This window comes from Bombus vosnesenskii, unplaced genomic scaffold (assembly GCF_011952255.1).
Source record: "Bombus vosnesenskii isolate JDL3184/JDL3185 unplaced genomic scaffold, Bvos_JDL3184-5_v1.1 scf7180000013265, whole genome shotgun sequence".
NCBI lineage: Eukaryota > Metazoa > Arthropoda > Insecta > Hymenoptera > Apidae > Bombus > Bombus vosnesenskii.
The window spans coordinates 4562125-4582661 of NW_022882925.1; the positions used below are offsets into that span (position 1 = coordinate 4562125).

The following is a 20537-nucleotide window of genomic DNA, read 5'->3' on the forward strand; positions in this document are numbered from 1 at the left end:
CATTCAAAATACCCGCCCATACGGTTGCCATTTTAATCAAATTTATCGAAAATTCAACATCTTCATTATTACATAGTCAATGATTCAAATATTTGACATTTTACACGTGTCGATACAAACCAATGTATATATGTTACTAATTATTGAAAAGACAAATGTTCTATAAATTAAAAATATATTAAAACAAAACTGATGCTTGAGAAAAATGTTTGAGAGTGATGATTGGGATCTTGATCAGGTAAATTAAAAGCATTTTTTGTGTCAAATTTTATAAGTTTTGTGAAATAATTGTAAAAAATATTCTAAATAAAATATTTGTTCTTATGAGATACCAACGAAGTAATTACACAAATAATCTTTTAATGTATATTTTTAGGATTTCTTGAATGACGTAGATGAGGAAGTAAATAATTATTATTCTCAAAAGGATAACCAAGAAAGTGAACCTAAAAAACGTAAAATAGATATAAATGATGATTCAATTTTTTCATTTGACCATGATGTATCATGGAAAAAAAGTACCACAAATAAAAGTACAGAGAAATGTGATGAAAATAAAGACTCAAGAAAGAATTTAATTCTTGAAATATTTAATAAGAATGAATTTAAAAATGCGTTCAGTGATTTGGAAAATTTATGTGATAGTACTTCATCAAACACCTCTGTGAATCAAGTACAAAGCTGTAAAAATAATCAATTACCTAGGAAAAATTTAGTACTTGGAATACTCAAAAACAAAAATATACAGGATAAAGTGATAGAAAATAATACAAAGAATTTAGAGTTAAAAAAAGCTGTACCAAAAATTAATGAAAAGTTAGAAAATACAGTATTCAATAATGAAAAAAAATGTCAAATCTCTAAGACTACTTCTAAAATTGAAAATAGATCAAGTAATGATAATTCTAAACTACCTTTGTTTGAGAATTCAAAGAAACAGTTACTGTGTAATGTGTTAAAGCAGAACCCTATAGACAATATACAAGCCAAAAATAATATTACAAAAAACTATTTACCTATATTTAAACCACAAATAGAGTCTAATAAGAAGATGACATTAATCAGAAAATTTCCTGGTCCAGCTGGGTTATTACCAGATGATATAGACACTAATATATCATGTATTTCATATTTAAATAGTTTGGAAGAAAGTGAGATGACAACAAAAGAGACTGATTCAAGTAATCTATCTGAATATTGTTCTCAAAATACAAAAAATCTATTTACAGAAGGTCCTTGGCAATTAATGTTGGGTGATTTACCAGATAATTTTCTGAAAGGTCATGATATTGCTACTACTAAACAAATAGCAAATATGAATGGTTTCAATAGTACAAAAGTTAAATTTTTGGCAGGAATAATAGAACATATAGACTATAGTCATGATAATCCCCCTATTGTTTTGAAAGATTTCACGGATAAAATTCATGGAATTGTACATAAAGATATACCACTTAAATATCCTGATTTGTTAGAACCTAATGTTGTTGTACTATTGCATGATGTAGGCCTTTTAAGAACTTCTGGAACTTTTGTTTTGAATAAATATCAAATTCTAATTTCACCCTCCAGTTTGTTAGCAATTTATACTAGCGAAGGCACAATAGAACGTACAGAGTACATGGAAGCAATTTTTGGAAATATTTCAGATGGTAGAATGAAGACAGAAGGAAAAGAGAAAGCAAATTGCATTTCTGCAACAGCTTTGGAGGCACACCTATCAAAAGGTGATAGTCAGTTTATTGAGAAAAACAATAGTAATAATAAAAAGCCAATATATTTCAGAAAGAATATAGAAAGTGTTACTAAAAAAGATTCAAGTTTCTCTACAAATTCGAACGAAATAGACGAAAATACAGACGAACCAATGGATTTTGACACTGATGTATCTTTTTCAGTGTCTTTCAATAAAATTACAGACACACAAATTGAAAAGAATTTTAATACTTCAATGTCCAAAAATTTAGAGCATGCAAAGGAAGAAAGTAAGAAACAAAAATCTAAACTGTCACTAACAAAACAAAAGGATAACATACAGAATGATGATATAGAAAGAGCTAAAGATTTATTAAGATCTTTGAAAAGATCTACTCCAGATATAAATGAGAAAAAATTCTATTCTCGTAATTTCAAAATTTTACAAACAAATGCTGAGCATTCAACAGCAGCAAATACCTCTCTTAAACGAACTGAGTCTGACAAATTAAATGATATGTTGTTTGAAAAAATAGGTATTGATAAATGCACAGAAAAAACTGTTTCTTCAGCTTGTCGTAAAGAAGTGGAACGTTCTTCTCCTTTTATACGATCTAAATTACTGCAGTTTAAAAATGCTGATACACTAACACTTCCAGAAAATTCTGCATCTACAGCTACATTAGATTCACCGAAAATACCTGATAAGTTGGCAGAAAAAGAGCTTCTCGGAACTTCAAAATCTATGTGTGATATATCTCGCGATACCGAAAATGACTCTGACGACGAAATGTTATCTCTGTTAGATATGGACATCATTTTCAGCAATTACAGTAATAATAATTAAACATCGTTGACACAATGTCGTGGATAACTTAACAGTTCGTTGAAAATCGAAAAGTTTTGGAAGATTTTATATTTACATACATTTACATTGCGTTACTTACATGCTATTGCAGAAATAAGGTACTTGTAAATACTACATACTTCAATTTTTTGTACATAAAAGAATAAATATATTTTTTTACTTTAAACAGAATATTGCAAATGCAGAAATTCTTCAACATAATAATATAAAATATGTTAATAAAATCATGAGTATGAATTTACATATTTAAGTATATTTCACTAATACGAAACAGACAATTAGAAACAAGATACTAAAATTAACTATTGTATCATTGTAACATTAAATATTCCATGCATTCTTATCTCATAGTTCAAGATTCTTTATTCATTAACTTCCAGATAAACGTTGTTTTACTGACATAAATGATAGCTTTGACCAAGAGAATTCTCATTCCTGTTATCTGCTACTGAATATCATTACAATCTTCAATCGTAAATCGGTCGATCGGCAATTATCAGCATTATTTTTATACCGACTTCGGAAATCCATTTACAAAATTTTTCCAATTTGTTTATTGTGAACTATTGTTATTGCAAATGACCTATTATTATTCACCCATTTTATTTCATTATGTCTGATAGTTTCTTCACAAACTCGTCGGTGGAAGCGATAAGATTGGGCAGTTGTCCAAATTTTTTACACGACTGAGAGCAACGTAAATCTTGGTGAAATTTTTTTTGCCAAGATCAATTACTCTATTTAGCGTAGTCTCTTGTAATTTATATACCGTTACTGTCCAACTTAGAATTAAGGGTAATATTCTTCGCTCAATTTCTCCATAACCTTCGTTGTTACTACTGGAGATATTGAAATGTAGCTATCAGTATCTTTGAATCTGCTTGCAATGGATTCACCGTCAAATTATGTAAGTACTAATACTCCGACAATTTTCCCACTTTTAGCTGATTTCTTCGAAGTGCTGACCATGTAAATTCATTTACGATTTCCATTGTGTCGTTTATCAAACCATCAGAAATTGATATGTTTCGTCCCAACATAACTCGTGATTCCTTGGCTGATTTTATTGTATGCAATGGTCCTCTAGAATTACTCCTTCCTCGTGTATTGCATTCAAAGCAGCAGCCTGCGAGCGCTATTTCAGTAATTTACTCTGCATGAGGAAATTGTTCGACGATTGTGATTTTCAATATAGGCTTCAACTCGTGTTTCCGCCATAAAAAACATTATTCTCCAGATTCGTTTAAAAGGATTAAAAATTGAAATAAATAATAAATAGATAAAAATAAATGACCACTAATACACTACTAATATATAATCGCTAATAATATATAATACGCTACCAATATATAATCTGTTTCTATTTATAATTATACAACATCGATAATTGTAATGATTGTATCTTAAGTTAGTGACTAGCTTGATGTACACATAATTTCCTTAATCTGTCCACTATTAATACATTGAGTGCAATTTGTATCCGCTCGGATACAAGCGACGCTTACTAATTTGACCATTATTAAAACATGGTCTTGGTGACATTGTGCTATAATATATCGCAATTTAATGCAATAAAATATAAATTTGTTGAAATTTGAATCATATAAAGATTGAAATTTATTAATATAGACCTCAAGTATTGCTAAACTAGAAACATTTCACGGCATTTTGCGTCGTCTTCGAAAAGGTTGCAATATATTGAATATGTTGTGCTGTAAGTAAGTAGGTGACTTGAACCATTATTGCATATGTGTCCGAATATAATATAAATAAAAAAGAAATTATTTTATACTTTTTAGCGCTTTTAGAAGTGGATAATATGTTTTTTTGCGAAAAATTTGTTATTTAAAAAATACTGTCGGGGATGTATTTTGCGATATTAGATTAGATACTTTTCAATGGAACTATCTAAATATTTGTTATTTAATGCAAATTACGTTGAAAGAGAGATAACTAGTGAAATTTGGAAATAATATAGGCGATTAAATATTTCGAGGACACTTGAAGGTGCAGACTTGCATCAGCAATGATCTTAATTTCACTGACATTAGCCTGGATATCAGCCCTCGCCGATCACAAGCGTAGGACTGATGATGCAGAATCTTCATAAGTGAGATCTTTATAATACAACCCGCATGTACGCCAATGGGGATCTATTGGATCAACCTTGATATGCCCTGATTATCCGATGGTAGGCATCTAGGCGTACGATCGTGTGATTATGAAGTGCAATTTACTCGCATTAGTTTCGTGAGGCAGATACCTGCGTTACAATAAAATCATACAGCATATGAGCATGCGGGTGAAAACACGTAAATGAAAATTAATTTGTGATTACACGATCCGCTAGTTAAACCAGAAAGTAATGCAGATATCTGATCTTATGATAAGAAAGCAACAAACATCATCGACGCGAAGAGTGGAAATGATGATTTCAGAGCTAATTTCTATTCAGTGTACTTTGAATTGTGATAATTTACTTTTTCGCTTCCTCTTTTCATGATTGATCTGAAAATTTCTAAAGAAATACAAATTTTTAATCTTATAACTGATCTGAAAAGTGTTTTTCTGTAGGTAGATTTTCCAATGATTCATATTCCATTCCATCGATAAATTTTATGTTGAACGAAGTTTGATCTCTAATCTCGCCCTCAGTATTGCAAAAAATTCCATATAATTATGTACTTACGTAAGATTTCAAATAGAATCAAAAGAATTTTAAATTACAGTCAGAGTCTTTTTTGCAGCGTTTTCTAATTAGAGAGTAATTTGTAGCTTTCCAGACATATACTGATGATTTTCAAGAATGTTTTCAATGTGGTAATTTATGGACATTATATTTGTTCTAATAAAACAAATGTCTAAAGTATGTGCAAATGTACTTCATTATTGATTTGAGCTCATTTAATTCATTGTTTTGTTGTACCTGCAAATATAAATTGCGCCATTTATAAATTTAAAGAGACATTCGATAAGCTTGACTGATTAAGGTGTAAACGAGACAGTAATCTTGTAAGGGTATGCAATGCAGATACGCAGATTCGTCAAAAAATATTTATTTTGTTTAGAAAACGTTTAAGATCGGAGCACTGTCGTCGTGATCTTCTCTCGATTGATTGTGATTTTTATAAATACCTACATTTGATTGATTAAAAGTTTTATTCTTATATTATATTGTACATTTATAATTCAAAATCCATACTTCCAAAATATTTCTCCCATCCTCATTTTTGATCTAAAAGCAGAAAAAATTAACTTTATAGGAATTATTAGTTTCATAAATTATGATTCTTTCGCTATTTTAAGTTCACTAACCTATAATTATACCATTATATTATTTATTAACCTTAAGGATTAGTGAAATAGCAATAAATAAATATTTATTCTTCCTTTACTTTTTGATTTTCAAGAACTATTGGCCATTAGTTGCGGCAAAATTTTACGACATAATATAATAACACGGATGTCGGAAAATAACATATTATGATCAATAATTTTCGAAATTAAAATCAGCAACCGGTAAGATTACCGCAAATGACAGTGGCTCATGTTAGACTGTGTGTCTCGAGATAAGCGATCATGTTGAGGATGTCTCTGCTGATGAGCGCGACACGTAACAATGTTATTATCAGGCATTTTCGTGATATTATTCGCATATCTTTTTATCTGAAATATCGCTGTTTGATAAATATATCTCAGACTGTATGCTTGCTCTATTTTATTACACCCATTTCTAAATGGAAAATATATGGTTATTTATATATCATACATTCGGCCTATTTATTCGCCAAATAGTAGAAACTAAAATTCGACGTTTATATAAAAAAGTAAAACCCGAAATATTTTAAATCTATTAAATAGGCTCCTTTTTTGTCTAGACCAAGTTTACACAAAATTTTTGAGCGTTCAAGTTGCGTCAATCCAAAATTTTTCAGCAATAAACACTATTAGTATCTATTCTTGTTATTATTATTATTTGAGCGTTTTGTGTTAATTGCCATCACGTGCAAAACTAATCCATATTGACAATCCCTTATCATTATTAAATCGCCATTAATATTCGAAAAGCCGCAATTACGAGCAAAAATATATCAATTTGAAAAGTATTTTGAGTTGTAGTTGACAAGGAAGATATTGTGGATATTAAACGATAAGCTTGGATGTTTAAGTGCCAAAATAGAATTAGGCCTTCAAACCACGCGCTACTGTCTTGTCTGCAAGAAATGAATGTGTGTCCTAAATAATAATGCACGAGGAAAAACGTAAAACAATATATATAGCAGTATAGAAAATGATGGAAATAAAAAATATTAAAAAGAAATTATATCAAATATGTATTAAGGTAAAATAATTTTATAAATTATATAATTATATTAACACAATTATATAAAAACGACTTCAGATAAAGTCGGATCTCAGATTAACGCAAAGTGATTTATGTGATTAAGCACTAAATCAATTATATGTTTAATCTAACAAATTATCTGTGAACATCGTCGATTGACATTTACTTTTGTCCAGACAAAATAAAATGTTTCACAGAATAAAAGAAAAAAACAGGTTTTACAATAAGCTAAATGCATTACCTCTGTTATTGAAAACGCGAAATAATCTCATCGTATATGAACAGCTATGCGAAATTTTCATTAACGAGTAGATGTTAATTTGCATCTCCGAGTACTTGTCAATGCATTGCAGCTACTCGTCATTTGCAGTTGCTATCGTAATTCATCTTTTACGTGGAACGTTGTGAAACTAGAAAATAAATAAATAGCTTTATTATTATAATTATAAATAAATAGCTTTCATCTCTCTTATATTTCCGAAATAACAATATATGATTTATACCAACAATTAATTTTAATTAATTATATATAAATTTCGATTATTATCTTTATCTTTTTTTATCACGAGATTACAAGATATTACAAGATAACAAATTATTTCAATGAAATATACAATGTATCAGTAAAATCAATAAGTACTGTATTAATAAAATATCATTGCCATGCTTCCGGATATATGTAAGTGAAAGGCATTTCTTTATCGAACAGTATCGCGCGTGCTGTATGATGCATGAAACGCTCGAGTGAATGAATTTCCATCTCACAGACTTATTGACGTCAATGAAGTGATATCAGTAAAATCTAAACAAAATTAAAACTGACGAAAATATTTGTACGCTTACTATAACAAATTTTTATGTATACATTATAGGTGTTATATAAAACATTTCGAAATTTCGTTATTGCTCTAATGAGACATGATTGTCTTCATTATATTTGTTAAATCTGAAACTGATCTGAAAATATATATAGAAGTTACAAAATAATTACTACAAACATATATTTAGTAAAATATTAATATAAAACATAAATAGCCATTTAAAACATGTAATAAGTGTTAAAGATGATCGTACTGGATATTTAGGCTTATTAATAAATTGCAGATTTTTATAGACGGTGGCTACAAAAAATATTTGCACATAGCCTTATTTTTCAATCAAGCCATTTTTTATCAGATTCTATATTTCATTTTCGTAGTATCAAATTTTTGTAATCATAATGAAAATATTAGTAAATGACATGCTATTTAATATACTTGGACCTAGTTAATCACTACATAAATGTTGCAATGAATACGATTATGTGTAAACATTTTTAGTAGCCACTGTATTTATAGGAAATTTGAAGGTGCAAGAATGTACACAATGCATATAATATGCAAAAATATATGAAATATTCAAAGTAGAGTATTTATTATGATATTTACTAGATAAAACAAATTTCTATTAATACCGATCTAAATACTTTTGTGATTTCTACAAAATACGTACTTCCACTAAATACGTTGTGGTTTCCATGTATATTTTCAGATTTATTTCAAGCTGTACCAATATAACCGTGATAACCAGTCTCATTACACTGTTACTGAAATTTCAAGATGTTTCGTATAACACACAGAATATAGTGGTAAAAGATTTCTACAAGTATTCGAATACTTTCGTAAGTTGCTGTACGTGCTCTTGATTTGTTCAAATAATCGTGTTTTCACCTGCTCCCATTTGCGAAATTAGTTCGTCGATTTGACGTAAGTCACGTGTCGCCACAGGAAAAGGAGTTAAATATGTATCGGTGTGCGATCTATTGGTAAGTTCTGCCGCGAGAAAAGTGAGCGATCGTCGATAGCTAGACCGAGAGGGGATAAATTCGTACACCAGAGTTACAGGAGAGGTACAGAATGGCACAGTATAGCCGGGTGCGTGGCGCGAAACAGGTAGTGGTGCATTCGTTGAAATGATAGATCACTTCGATTGATTGAATCTATCTAGAATTTTCTTGTACTATCACGAAACCATTTTAACAAAACGTTTGATATTCCCGATCGATCTTCGTAAAGTGTACATTATCGATTTTTGATTCGATCACGATTAAAACGTCGACCTTGTGACATTTCCTACTATAATTCGATATATTGATACCATACACGATTCGATATATATCATTGTTGATTTTGACTTCAATATTTCCTTTTAATGATCCTTGAAGTAAAGAAGTAAAATTTTCCTCGGTCTTTATCACGTGCATCGATAAGTCGTAATCATAGTGAGTTTACGATTTAGTATCGGTAATATTGAACACAAAAGCGAGCAAAAATTACAGCCAAGAGCTTTACTTGTAAATCTTTCGCGTTTCTTGTGAAGATATAGTAGCGGTGAAAATTGCTCGATTAAAAGTTCGTTGGGAATGCACGTACTCGTGCACAAGCCTTGGACTACGTCCCCGTGAAAATAAAGGGATTGGACCAAGGGAAGGATTACTAAAAATTCGAGTATGTTTCTTCTATTTATACAACAGCTACAAAAGCTATTTGCACATTATTGCATTTGCTGTAATACTCACATATTAATCAAGTATGATAAATTTCGTATCCTGTAATAGTACTTTCATGCGATTACAAAAAATTAACATTATGAATAAAAAATGTACAGATGCTGATGACAATATACTTCATTGCAAAATAAGAATATGTACAAATTCTTTTTGTAGCCACTGTAAATATTTCATACGTTTTCAGCACTCATTCCAGGGTGTATTCACTATAGCATAAACAACATCAAATTTGCGATATTATTTATCAACTTATGTTGCGATAATTGCTTTCTTCGATAATAAATGAAGAATAGAAGACTATTTCTTGTATTATCTTTATAACGTAAACTGCACACAATTTTGTACTTATTTCGGTAAGCAAATCAGTAAGTAAAAATATTTTTTTGTATCTATTTATTTATCGCCAACTATTTAATTGTACCGTCACATTTCACAAACTAATCTTTCATTTGTTTTTGTTTTATAGAATCTTGATTAATTTTACCATCAAAATATAATTTCCGATTGTTCCAAATAATGTAACGATATACATACATCGCCGATTTATTCTAGTCATTGATAAAAATGAACCGGAAACAAGCAACCATAGTGAAAGTAACAGTTTAATTCATCAATCAGTAGAGTTTGAACATTTAAATCAGCACGAATGAAAAGGAAAAGTAGCTTTTTATAAACGATACACGCAATCGCGAATTTTTCTATGAGACATCAATTTTTGTTTCTCTTTTCCATTTCTCATTCACAGATCACTGATCTTTGCGAAAGAACGAGTTACTAAAGTTGCGGGTATTGCATTATGCAATGACTTGTACCTAAAAGTATAGAAGCGCGAGTTGCATTTCTAATGACATGGTAAATAACACCGTTCGCATAAAAGCCTTTCGTGACACGCATTTCACAATAAAATGGACATTGCATTGCCGTTATCGGCTCCATGCAACTATGTATAAACAATAATGTTTATACATAGTATGGAGTAATAGCGATACAAATATCATATTTCCACAATACTACTATGTCTCCTTTACCTTGGAATTTATGTACTGATTACTGATAAATTAGGTCTAAACGTATTACTTTTGTTATCGCTAGAATGTACTTCAACATACATACATAAAAAACAAATTATTATCTTTACACTCATTTGTCAATGCCTATACATTGCGCCCTAGCATAAATTTCATTCAGAGTAATGAGTAAATTAATTTTTTTTATAACTCCTTTATAAAATGAAAAAATAAAGTCGATAAATTATTGGGTTTCTTGTAATTAAACGTCGAAAGAACTATTTAACTATAATACACTTACTTACTACAATAGAATGTTGAAGAAAGTACTTACATACCGTATTCAAATATACAAATTGTCTTTTTTTTTTTGAAGAATTGTTCTATTACATATCAATTGTTCTATTACATATAAGCTTTGCGTTCTTTTGTCTTTTTCTAAGTCAATATATTAACAGTATCTTTTATTTGACAAAATGTCGGCAATATATTGTTCTATATTAGAAGTTCTTGAAATTATCATAAATGTATTACCTTTGTCATAGTAAATTTTAATACGCCTGAAATATGTTGCAGATATTTTCGGCTGTTCTTGCAGTTGAAGTTTTAATCCGTTGATAGAAACTTGGAAAACTCTGATACAGAACTAACACGAATTGTGACTTAAAAGTAATGTTCACCATTCTATACAATTTTTACTACGAAGTCAGATGAAGTTTATCGAGTTAATTAGAGCTATTAGTATACGTAGAATTCCATTAAATAAAAATGCGTTCACGTATAAGTCAGGATCGTAATTATTTCTCTATTATATCAAGATCTGAATGACGTTAGAATACAAAAACAAATTATCGTTATTAGTCGTCATTTTATGTTAAAAATGATAATTCAAGCGGAAGATATTGCGACAGCCTACACCTTAGAATCTTTTTCTACAATGAATGAATAACATACTATGAACGCGTGTGTAACAGATGGTAAATAAAAGAACTAATCATCTAAGAATACTTTAGCCAGCATGATTATTGTACGATAACAGTGAAATAACAGGACACGTGCTTTCAATCCTATTTTATCTTATTCTTCAACCGGTTCATACTAGAATAATATCACAGAGAAAAAAATATATGTCCATGATGCAGCTTTCCAATGTATCGCAATTTGATTTCCGATACAATCAAACCTTGGACAGTTGTTGAAAAAATGTCCACAACTCTGTTTGATATTACTGATTGTGAAATTTATACGAAGTAATTTATACTGATTGTGAATTTGATACGAAAAGGTGAACTACGAACACGTTTATATCGTCATTGATCGAAGGAGCTGGACAAAAAAAAGAGTTCTGCAAGGTCTACGGAGATCTTAAATCAGAAATGAGGAAATGAAAGGTGGCGAGACTGAACATGCTAAGAACTTCAATTTATGCAGTAAGAGCCAGATTAGATCGCTTGTATGCTTCTTGTTCTTTTGAGATAAACGTCAATCAAAAGAAGGATAAGTCTTTAGAGAACAGTTCTGTGCATAAAAGTTGTTTCAAAAATTTTTTTACCATTACTCATTCATAGTCTGTTCATCCTTTGAATGAATATTTCAATTCTTTTTTCTTTAATAACAGATAATTGTACGATAGTTTAATAAATGATGGATCATTCGTCTTTATGACATAGACTCTCTGAAGATTATGTAGAAATTCTATGCTACTCAAAATCGAATTATCGTTGCATTAGAATCATTTATGCGCAGAGTGTACTTTTTGCAAAAACATATTTATCCTTGTAGTATGATATTATACGTTTTTTAATTTGTCGACTCAGTGTTAAAAATAACGATGAAGGCAGTGTGAAGAAAGAAACTGTCTTGCTAACAATAGAAAAGTATTGTCTAAAAGGTAGAATAATTTAATTGGTCTGTTCACCGGTGTACGTAGATGGACATTCAAATTGTCTTGTTGTTCCACTTGCATTTGGTTGTATTTGATCAAAAACTTGAATAAGATTGCATAGATTAGTCAGTACACGTGGCTGGCTGTAATTTCGCCACTTGACTCGCCAACAACTTATTATGTGGTAATTCAAGTGCACGGTCACTGTAATCATGTTCAGTGTCGAACTACCTATTTGACCTACCTATCTGTTCTGGCAGTGTCTTCTTTCACGAAATAACCGCATTAGTATTCCTTCCGTACGCCGTTTAATTCCTCGCAAGGAACATGGTCATCTGTTCTTCATTTACAATTAGGTCTAACATGATCATTTAAACACGATCTTTTCATCTCTTTTGCATCTGATCATTTATTTACATGCGAAGGATCATTGATTTTCTAAAATTATCCAATAGAAAATTCTCTTCATTTATGTGAAAATTTTACATTTTATTCTAGCTGCGGCTTGTACAAGCGGAAATCCGTATTTGACGGCGTCTCAAGTTTAAGAAAAGAACTTGAGAACTCGAAAGGACCATCAGCAGCAAAAGTTTAAAGTTATGACAACATCCAATGGTGAGTCATGTGTGACGTATATTCAAAAACATCTTCTGATTATATTTCTGCTGCTATTGATTTTTTAGTCTTCTCACGTATAAATTCTGGATGGAAAGGTCGAATCGAAGATATTGTTTCAAAATAGTTATGACAAGAATCTCTAAGATACCGCCATCAATTTAGAGATCTACATATTTTATCAAATAAAGAAGAAATTAAACTATATAGATTGCAGATTTACTTATGTATCTGTAGGAAATTCAAGGAATTATTACTCAAGAATATATACAATATTCAGAGCATACTACTGGTTATGATATTTAGCGGATGAAACAAATCTCTGCGTAGATTTCACTTCTTTCACTTCTATGTTCATAAAAAAGTAAATTTGCATATTTCATAAACATCTACAACTCAGTTACTGAAAGTAAACACATCCTGAAACGGAAGGAGATATTGAAGCAAATAAAATATTATTTTAATGATAAAATAAAAAGTAAATAAAACAATGATACATTGATAAAATAAGCAATTGTTTGTAAACGGCATCAATCCACGTGTTCGCTAATCTTTCGAACTGACAATAACGTCAACAACCGAGATTCGCGAACCTTCAAATACGTATAACCAAAGAATTTTTATTTGCGAGCGATAAGAAGATTCGCTGTTGCACGTTCCTCAGTTATCGCTAATGACAAATTTCCGCAGAATCCTTATAAATATATATTTTTTTATCTAAGACGAAATCACGTCTGATGACCTGATAACGAGCGAACACTATCGCGACATAACCGGATAGTGTTTGCCAAGGAATTATCGTTTCTAACGGGAAAACGTTTCCTTCGAGTGATTCGCGCGAACAGCTTTGATTCATCGCAACGATAACGTAAGACGTCAGAAATCTGCACTTGAGTTCTACCATTAAATCTAAAAAAAAGGAAAAGACCGACATTTTTACAACTACAAGTAACTTGCTATTAATTGATATCGATTCGATTATTATTGCCCGAACAAAAGGAATTATATAAAAAATGATATGTATCGATAAACTGCACGATTTAATTACATGTTTAATACGTAGTGTAGGTCACTAATGTTGCATAGTGTATAATTATCAGAAGCAAAAACTTTCACTGAAGTATTCGTACACATGTATAAGGTGGTTCAATAAAAGTTGTCACCTTGGATATTTGCGGAAGTAAAAATATAAGAGAAAAATGTCTCCAATGAAAGTTATCTGTTACGTAATCTTCCACAAAACATATAATAGCAGTTTTATTCGAAAAATTTCTCTCATTAATACACATTATGTGTATCGAATGTCGAGAAATATTTCACGGTCTAACATTTAAAATAAAAGCGAAATCATTGTATTTTTATGATTTTCTTTGTTTAGGGATAAAGGATGACCAAACATCGAGAGTGCAGTGGCAGAAGATTCATACTGGTCAGGATGAAGACATGGTGAGTATCTACAATAATTTATTCTATAGTACAATTTCACAGATATCTTGATTAAACTTGATATGTTACTTTTAGCGTGTTTATGGATTCGAAAAGAGCAGATCAAAAAGTATCCTGACTTATGTTTCTTACGTATTAACCATCGGGTGGATCAGACTCTTGTTCCACTGGTATCCCCAATTACATCTCTATGCTACTCACAACAAATGTTCTTTGAGTTGTGCCACGAAATTGCTTATAACTGTAAGAATCTTGAACTATGCGTCATTAGAAATTTTTTATCAATTTTTAAAAATATAGATATCAATCGTATCGAATATTCAAAATTTCGACCATTTCATCCTTCAAAACATATTTATTTAAAATATCCACGAAGAAACTAATCTTTCGGATTAACATAAATTATTTAATTAATAGTTATGGATATAATTTCGTATCTAGGATAACTATCAAGGAAAATATAAATCATATTTCGTGAAGGATGTGAAGACTATCTCGGCAAAGAATATCAGGTTGGTTCAGTTCTGAACTTCCTGTCAATATAATCTTCACAGATTCAAATAGATTTTCTTTTTTATTAGTACCCGGGATTTATTCAGAGATTTGGGTAGCAATGATGAGGAGTTCGTGGAGAAAATCAGGTGTAAAAAGTTGAAGATTAATTTAGAGAATGGCACACAGTGTGAAATGTACGAGGTCAGAGCTTTCTGGTGTAAAAAGCAATGTTACATCTGGGACGTTACACAAAATACATTTTCTAGATTGGTAGGCCTAGACAAGTACACACTGTGTTCGGATCTTAATCTTAATAATAATCATGGACTCTCTAAGGAAGAACAATGCCTTAGGTAGTGATAAAGTAATCTAATAAGTGATAATTTATGCATTCACATCATGATTTTAAAAGATTCGGAATAATTAAGCAATTACTCCAACAAATAAAACGCCGTATTACATTCATTTTTAATTTAATTCATTACATTCATTTTTTATTTAACATTCAGAGTATTATTCGAAATTAATGATTATTATTCTGATATCTCTTCTCATTTTATAGACGGATCGTATACGGAAGCAATGAAATCGGCGTTCCTGTGCAAAATATAGGCGTATTACTATTGTTAGAAGTCTTGAATCCATTTTACATTTTTCAAGTATTTACTCTGTGTGTGTGGTTTACAGAAGGCTATTTATACTATACCGCAGCAATCATATGTATGTCATTGTTTGGAATTATCAGCTCTATAATACAAACTCGTAAGGTAAAAACGCTATTCTAAAACCTTATTGCGTTCTGAAACGGGCATTATTTAAGTAAAACGTCGTAAAAGAATTTTATTTTGGAGTAAAGTTAACCGGGAAGCTTGTTAGCTTTATTAAAAGTCTAATTTTTATAACGTTATATTTTACTAATCTAGATTAGGCTAATGCGTAGAAAAGACTAGTTTAGATCTGTTCCTGAATAATTAAACTGAAGGCCTTTCCTAGTTATTTGTTTCCTAGTTCTTACAACCTCGCTATATTTATTCTATAATATGTACTGGAACAGTGTATGTAAGGTAATTTCTTCTTAGAAATTTTACAGCAATCCAATAGAATAAATGTCTAAAGCCCAAAGCGTAAATGTAAATTTTCCATAGACCTCTTTGAATCCTATATTCATGTTGAAACGAGAAACGTTTTGCAGAATCAAATCAATCTTCACGGTACAGTCACATCCACGGAAACAGTTCGCGTGTACAGGAACTCTAAAGTGACAGAAAATATACCGAGCAGTGATTTAGTACCAGGTGATATCATAGAACTACCCAAGCATCAGGCCACTGTCGTTTGCGATGCGGTACTTTTAACAGGACAATGCATTTTAAACGAATCGATGCTGACTGGTATGATTAGTCATAAACTAATTGTAACTAATTGTAAATGTTTCACGAAATTTTTTGAACACCTACCTAAAACATTTTTATTTACATATTATTTGTATTATATAAAACTTGTATTAAATACACATTTGTTTCAAATTTTATCAATACAATCATGATAGTCTCATTGTAGTTTTCAAAATTTTTCGTATTAACACAGATAATAATATTCGTAAAGAGTTTCTACAAGTGTTCGAATACTCTTGTGGATTACTGCATTAATTAGTTTTCACTTACTGAATAAAATTTTAGGGGAATCTGTACCCGTAACGAAAACCCCATTACCATCGCGTCACGTTTTGTACGATTCTAAAGAATGCTCTCATCATACGATGTATAGCGGCACCACTATTATCCAAACAAGGTAATACCTTGTTCGAACTGTGCATAATTGCATACGTTGTAAATTGTAAACTATTTTTAACTGTTAATTCGCATTCGTCACTAGAAGTTACAACGACCAACCAGTTCTAGCTCGAGTTATTCGAACAGGATTCCATACGAGTAAAGGTTCTTTGGTCGCTGCTATCTTGTACCCACCCCCTGCAGATTTTAAGTTCGATCAAGATTCTTACAAGTTTATTGGCATACTAGCACTTATCGCAACATGCGGTTTCATTTACACTATTGTAACCAAGGTACATTTTATATTTTCATTTCCAAGAATAAAAGCTTAATGCATTTCTTTAATAAAATATTACACAAATATTCTTTTCTCTAGGCTTCCAGGGGAATCACAGCGGGAGATATAGTGATAAAAGCTTTAGATATAATAACAATAGTAATTCCACCAGCATTACCTGCAGCAATGACCGTAGGAAAGCTATACGCTCAAGTACGATTGAAACGAGCACAAATATACTGTATTAGTAATAGAGTTATTAACGTATCTGGCAGTATAAATTGCATCTGTTTCGATAAGGTTAGAAGAATGTAGTCTACATAACTTATATAATTTAAATCTGAAAATATTATATAATATTAGTTAATTATCTTTTGTATATTTCTATGTACAGACTGGTACTTTAACAGAAGATGGTTTAGATATGTGGGGCATTGTGCCTTGTACGAATGGTGTTCTCGGTGAAGCAGAAAGATCTATTCCCAAATTAAACAATCATCTTCTCTTTGAGGGAATGTTAGTTTGTCATAGCTTAACATTAATAAATGGTACACTCTGCGGGGATCCTTTAGACGTTAAGGTAATCTACTATAATAAATTACAATTATATAGAAATCATCCTTGAATCGAAGTATCATTGAAAAAAGGAATGATTAATTATTGATTTAGATTAATTATTGCTTTAGATGTTCGAAAGTACCGGATGGATATTAGAAGAGTTCAATAACGAACATTCAAATAAATACGATCTCGTAGCACCAACAATCGTGAAACCGCCAAAAAACAATAGTTTCACGCAAAATATGAATGAAATATCGGAAATTGGAATAGTGCAACAATATCAATTCTCGAGCTCTCTCCAACGAATGTCTGTGATAGTACGCGTACTGGGTTCCGATACGTACAAAGCTTACACGAAAGGATCACCCGAGATGATACTTAGTTTAAGCAAACCCGAAACCATACCGAAAGATATAATGATCTGTTTAAAACGTTACACAGAACAGGGTTATCGAGTGATAGCTATGGGACAAACGAAATTACCCGAAAATAGTAATAAGGTAAAAATAATCAACTTGATATTTCTTTTTATAAACTTCCAATTTTCTATATTCAATTAGATTTTCGATTAAATTTCCTCTATCCTGCACAGATAATGAAATTGCCTCGAGATGCGGTCGAACAGAACCTTGAATTTCTAGGCTTAGTTATTATGGAAAACAGGTTGAAGGCACCAACTATACCAGTGATCAAGGAGCTAAGAACAGCTAACATACATGTTTTAATGATTACGGGTAATTAGAGTTTAGCAATTTCCGTACGATGGCATTTCAACATATTAGTATTAGTTGTTGGATAGCAAAATGACTCGCTCACTTTTCACATTCACAGGAGATAACATTCAGACTGCAGTGAGCGTTGCAAAAGAATGTGGCATTTTGTCGCCGCAAGAATCTGTGATAGATGTGACGGTAGTTATGGAAGAAAATAAATCACAGCCTGAGATTTATTTCAATGCTCAAGAAATGTCTTCAAAATTGGTAAATTCCTTAAATTCCAATGGAAATTTTCAAAATTGATATTCAGAAAGATTGAAGAGAACAGCTGGCTATTTCTTTTTTCCAGAATCTTCATAATAAAAAACTGAACATACTGGAATTGAAAGATATAGAACGAAATATAGGCAACACTAATTATCGATTCGCATTAACAGGCCAATCATGGCAATTATTGCGTGAGCATTATCCAGATATCATAGCAAAAATTTGCGTCCGTGGTGCAATATTTGCCCGGATGACCAGCGATCAGAAGCAACAATTAGTGTTGGAATTAATGCAACTTGGTTATTATGTGGGTATGCATCGCCATTTAACATTTACCGTACATTAATTTCATTATCCTGTACAATAGTCATTTCAAAATGTTTTATAATCATCCTAGCTATGTGTGGAGATGGTGCTAATGATTGCGGTGCTCTGAGAGCCGCACACGCAGGCATATCTTTATCCGAAGCAGAATCTAGGTAATATCTCAATGCTAAAGAATTACATCATTTTTTACGTAATAACCACGGGCGACTTAACTTTCATATATGTCAAGTTTATCATACATAATTTATGTATATATTTTTTATACTATATAATGATTCTAAAAATTTAGCCAACGCTTGCTCTCAGTTTATTTTTTAATTATACACTTGGAGACAAGAAACAACTTTCTATTTACAAGGAGAGTTAGCTTAAATTTCTAGAATTATTCTGAATATTTATGTAGTAACATTCAGCAAAATATCGTTTTTAGCGTTGCGAGCCCCTTCACATCCAAAGTACCGGATATAACCTGCGTACCAAAGGTGATAAAGGAAGGTCGTGCTGCACTAGTTACGTCATTTGGAATTTTCAAATTTATGGTCACCTATTCATTGACAGAATTTTTATCTGTCATTATTCTCTACTCGATCGACTCGGATCTGACAGATTTGGAGTTTCTGTTCATCGATATCTGTCTTATCGTTAACTTTGCTTCATTTTTCGGAAAAACTCGAGCGTACGAAAAGCAGTTAGTAAAAAAACCTCCTATGACTAGTTTGCTAAGTTTCACGTCGATCTTCTCTTTGTCTGTACATATGTTGATAATGACGATTTTTCAAACTATCGCTTATCATGCGGTTCGCACTTTTCCATGGTTTACACCATTCATTTACAGCAATGACACTGGATATATGTGTTATGAGAATTATTCCGTTTATTGCGTTTCTATGTTCCAGTATATAACGATGGCTATAATATTTTCACGTGGGAAACCATATCGAAAAGCCATTTACACGAATATTGCATTTATATCTTCCATAATATTATTGACCATCGTTTGCGCTTATATCACAGTTTATCCAGCAAATTGGATAGTAAATATGCTTCAACTATTCTTGCCTCCAGCGTACGACTGGAGGATTATTATTTTAGCACTCGCTTTTGCGAACTTTGTAGTTTGTTTCTTCGTTGAAACGTTTGTTATAGAGTATTTAATTGAGAAAAAATCCAAATCGAAATTTTACAAACCTGAGAAATCTAAAAAGGAATATTTAAGAATAGAACACGAGCTAAAGAACAACTTAAGTTGGCCAACGCTCAGTAAAGAATTACCAACTTTACCATTAACTCCGAGCGTAGAAAATATCATTAATGTAACGTATCCAGAGGAGAAATCTTATAATAATGACACTAAAACGAATTTACAAAACAATAGGACAATAGAGTCTAAAAACAATGATGGATTGCACGCATTTGATAACTACTCATTCGTTGATGATGAATCACCACGAAATACAAATATGGTAACTAGAGTTTAAGTCGTACCTTGAAAATACTTTACCCGATTTTACAATTTTCAGTACTAATATATGTGCGTAAGTATTACGAAGTATTTTCGAAACTTTAAGAGTGGTGCTGTAAAACGATACAAACATTTTCAAAATAATGCTTGTAATTGTTGTACATGTATAGTGTATGTTTGTAATAATTATCAAGTAATTATCAATAATTTAATAAAATTAACGATTGCATATTACTAATAATGTTTCAATG

At 31.1% G+C, this 20537-nt stretch overlaps 2 protein-coding genes and 1 long non-coding RNA gene across 5 annotated transcripts; 2 read left to right on the plus strand and 1 right to left on the minus strand.

Moving 5' to 3' along the window:
• Positions 1–43: 43 nt before the first annotated feature.
• On the plus strand, positions 44–3089 carry LOC117243097. The gene is made up of 2 exons (XM_033510294.1): positions 44–238; positions 377–3089. The coding sequence occupies exons 1-2, from the start codon at positions 206–208 to the stop codon at positions 2540–2542; spliced, it is 2199 nt and encodes a 732-aa protein (XP_033366185.1). The 5' UTR covers positions 44–205; the 3' UTR covers positions 2543–3089.
• Positions 3090–4386: 1297 nt separating this feature from the next.
• On the minus strand, positions 4387–8802 carry LOC117243103. 3 transcript variants are annotated; one of them, XR_004495394.1, is made up of 5 exons: positions 8406–8802; positions 7774–7865; positions 7150–7318; positions 5253–5798; positions 4387–4826 (listed from the first exon to the last, which is right to left on the minus strand). It is a non-coding gene; the product is annotated as an uncharacterized LOC117243103 (long non-coding RNA). The 3 variants fall into 3 exon arrangements; XR_004495392.1 differs by having other exon boundaries at positions 4387–5798; positions 7752–7865; positions 8400–8802; XR_004495393.1 differs by lacking the exon at positions 7774–7865 and having other exon boundaries at positions 4387–5798; positions 8400–8802.
• Positions 8803–8979: 177 nt separating this feature from the next.
• On the plus strand, positions 8980–20303 carry LOC117243093 (probable cation-transporting ATPase 13A3). Its single transcript, XM_033510287.1, has 18 exons — positions 8980–9394; positions 12847–12963; positions 14342–14409; positions 14485–14652; positions 14851–14921; positions 14991–15257; positions 15467–15671; positions 16097–16295; positions 16584–16695; positions 16780–16969; positions 17053–17253; positions 17348–17533; positions 17640–18014; positions 18107–18248; positions 18346–18494; positions 18580–18808; positions 18895–18976; positions 19255–20303. The coding sequence occupies exons 2-18, from the start codon at positions 12948–12950 to the stop codon at positions 20300–20302; spliced, it is 3708 nt and encodes a 1235-aa protein (XP_033366178.1). The 5' UTR covers positions 8980–9394; positions 12847–12947; the 3' UTR covers position 20303.
• Positions 20304–20537: the final 234 nt, after the last annotated feature.

What these genes read in the sequence shown, in the direction of transcription:
- LOC117243097 (XM_033510294.1), top strand. Translation starts at nt 206, where the DNA reads ATGTTTGAGAGTGATGATTGGGATCTTGATCAG. An exon ending in ATGATTGGGATCTTGATCAG is followed by an intron (nt 239 to 376) that starts GTAAATTAAAAG and finishes GTATATTTTTAG; the next exon opens with GATTTCTTGAATGACGTAGA.
- LOC117243093 (XM_033510287.1), top strand. An exon ending in CTATAATACAAACTCGTAAG is followed by an intron (nt 15,672 to 16,096) that starts GTAAAAACGCTA and finishes AACGTTTTGCAG; the next exon opens with AATCAAATCAATCTTCACGG. An exon ending in AAACGAATCGATGCTGACTG is followed by an intron (nt 16,296 to 16,583) that starts GTATGATTAGTC and finishes ATAAAATTTTAG; the next exon opens with GGGAATCTGTACCCGTAACG.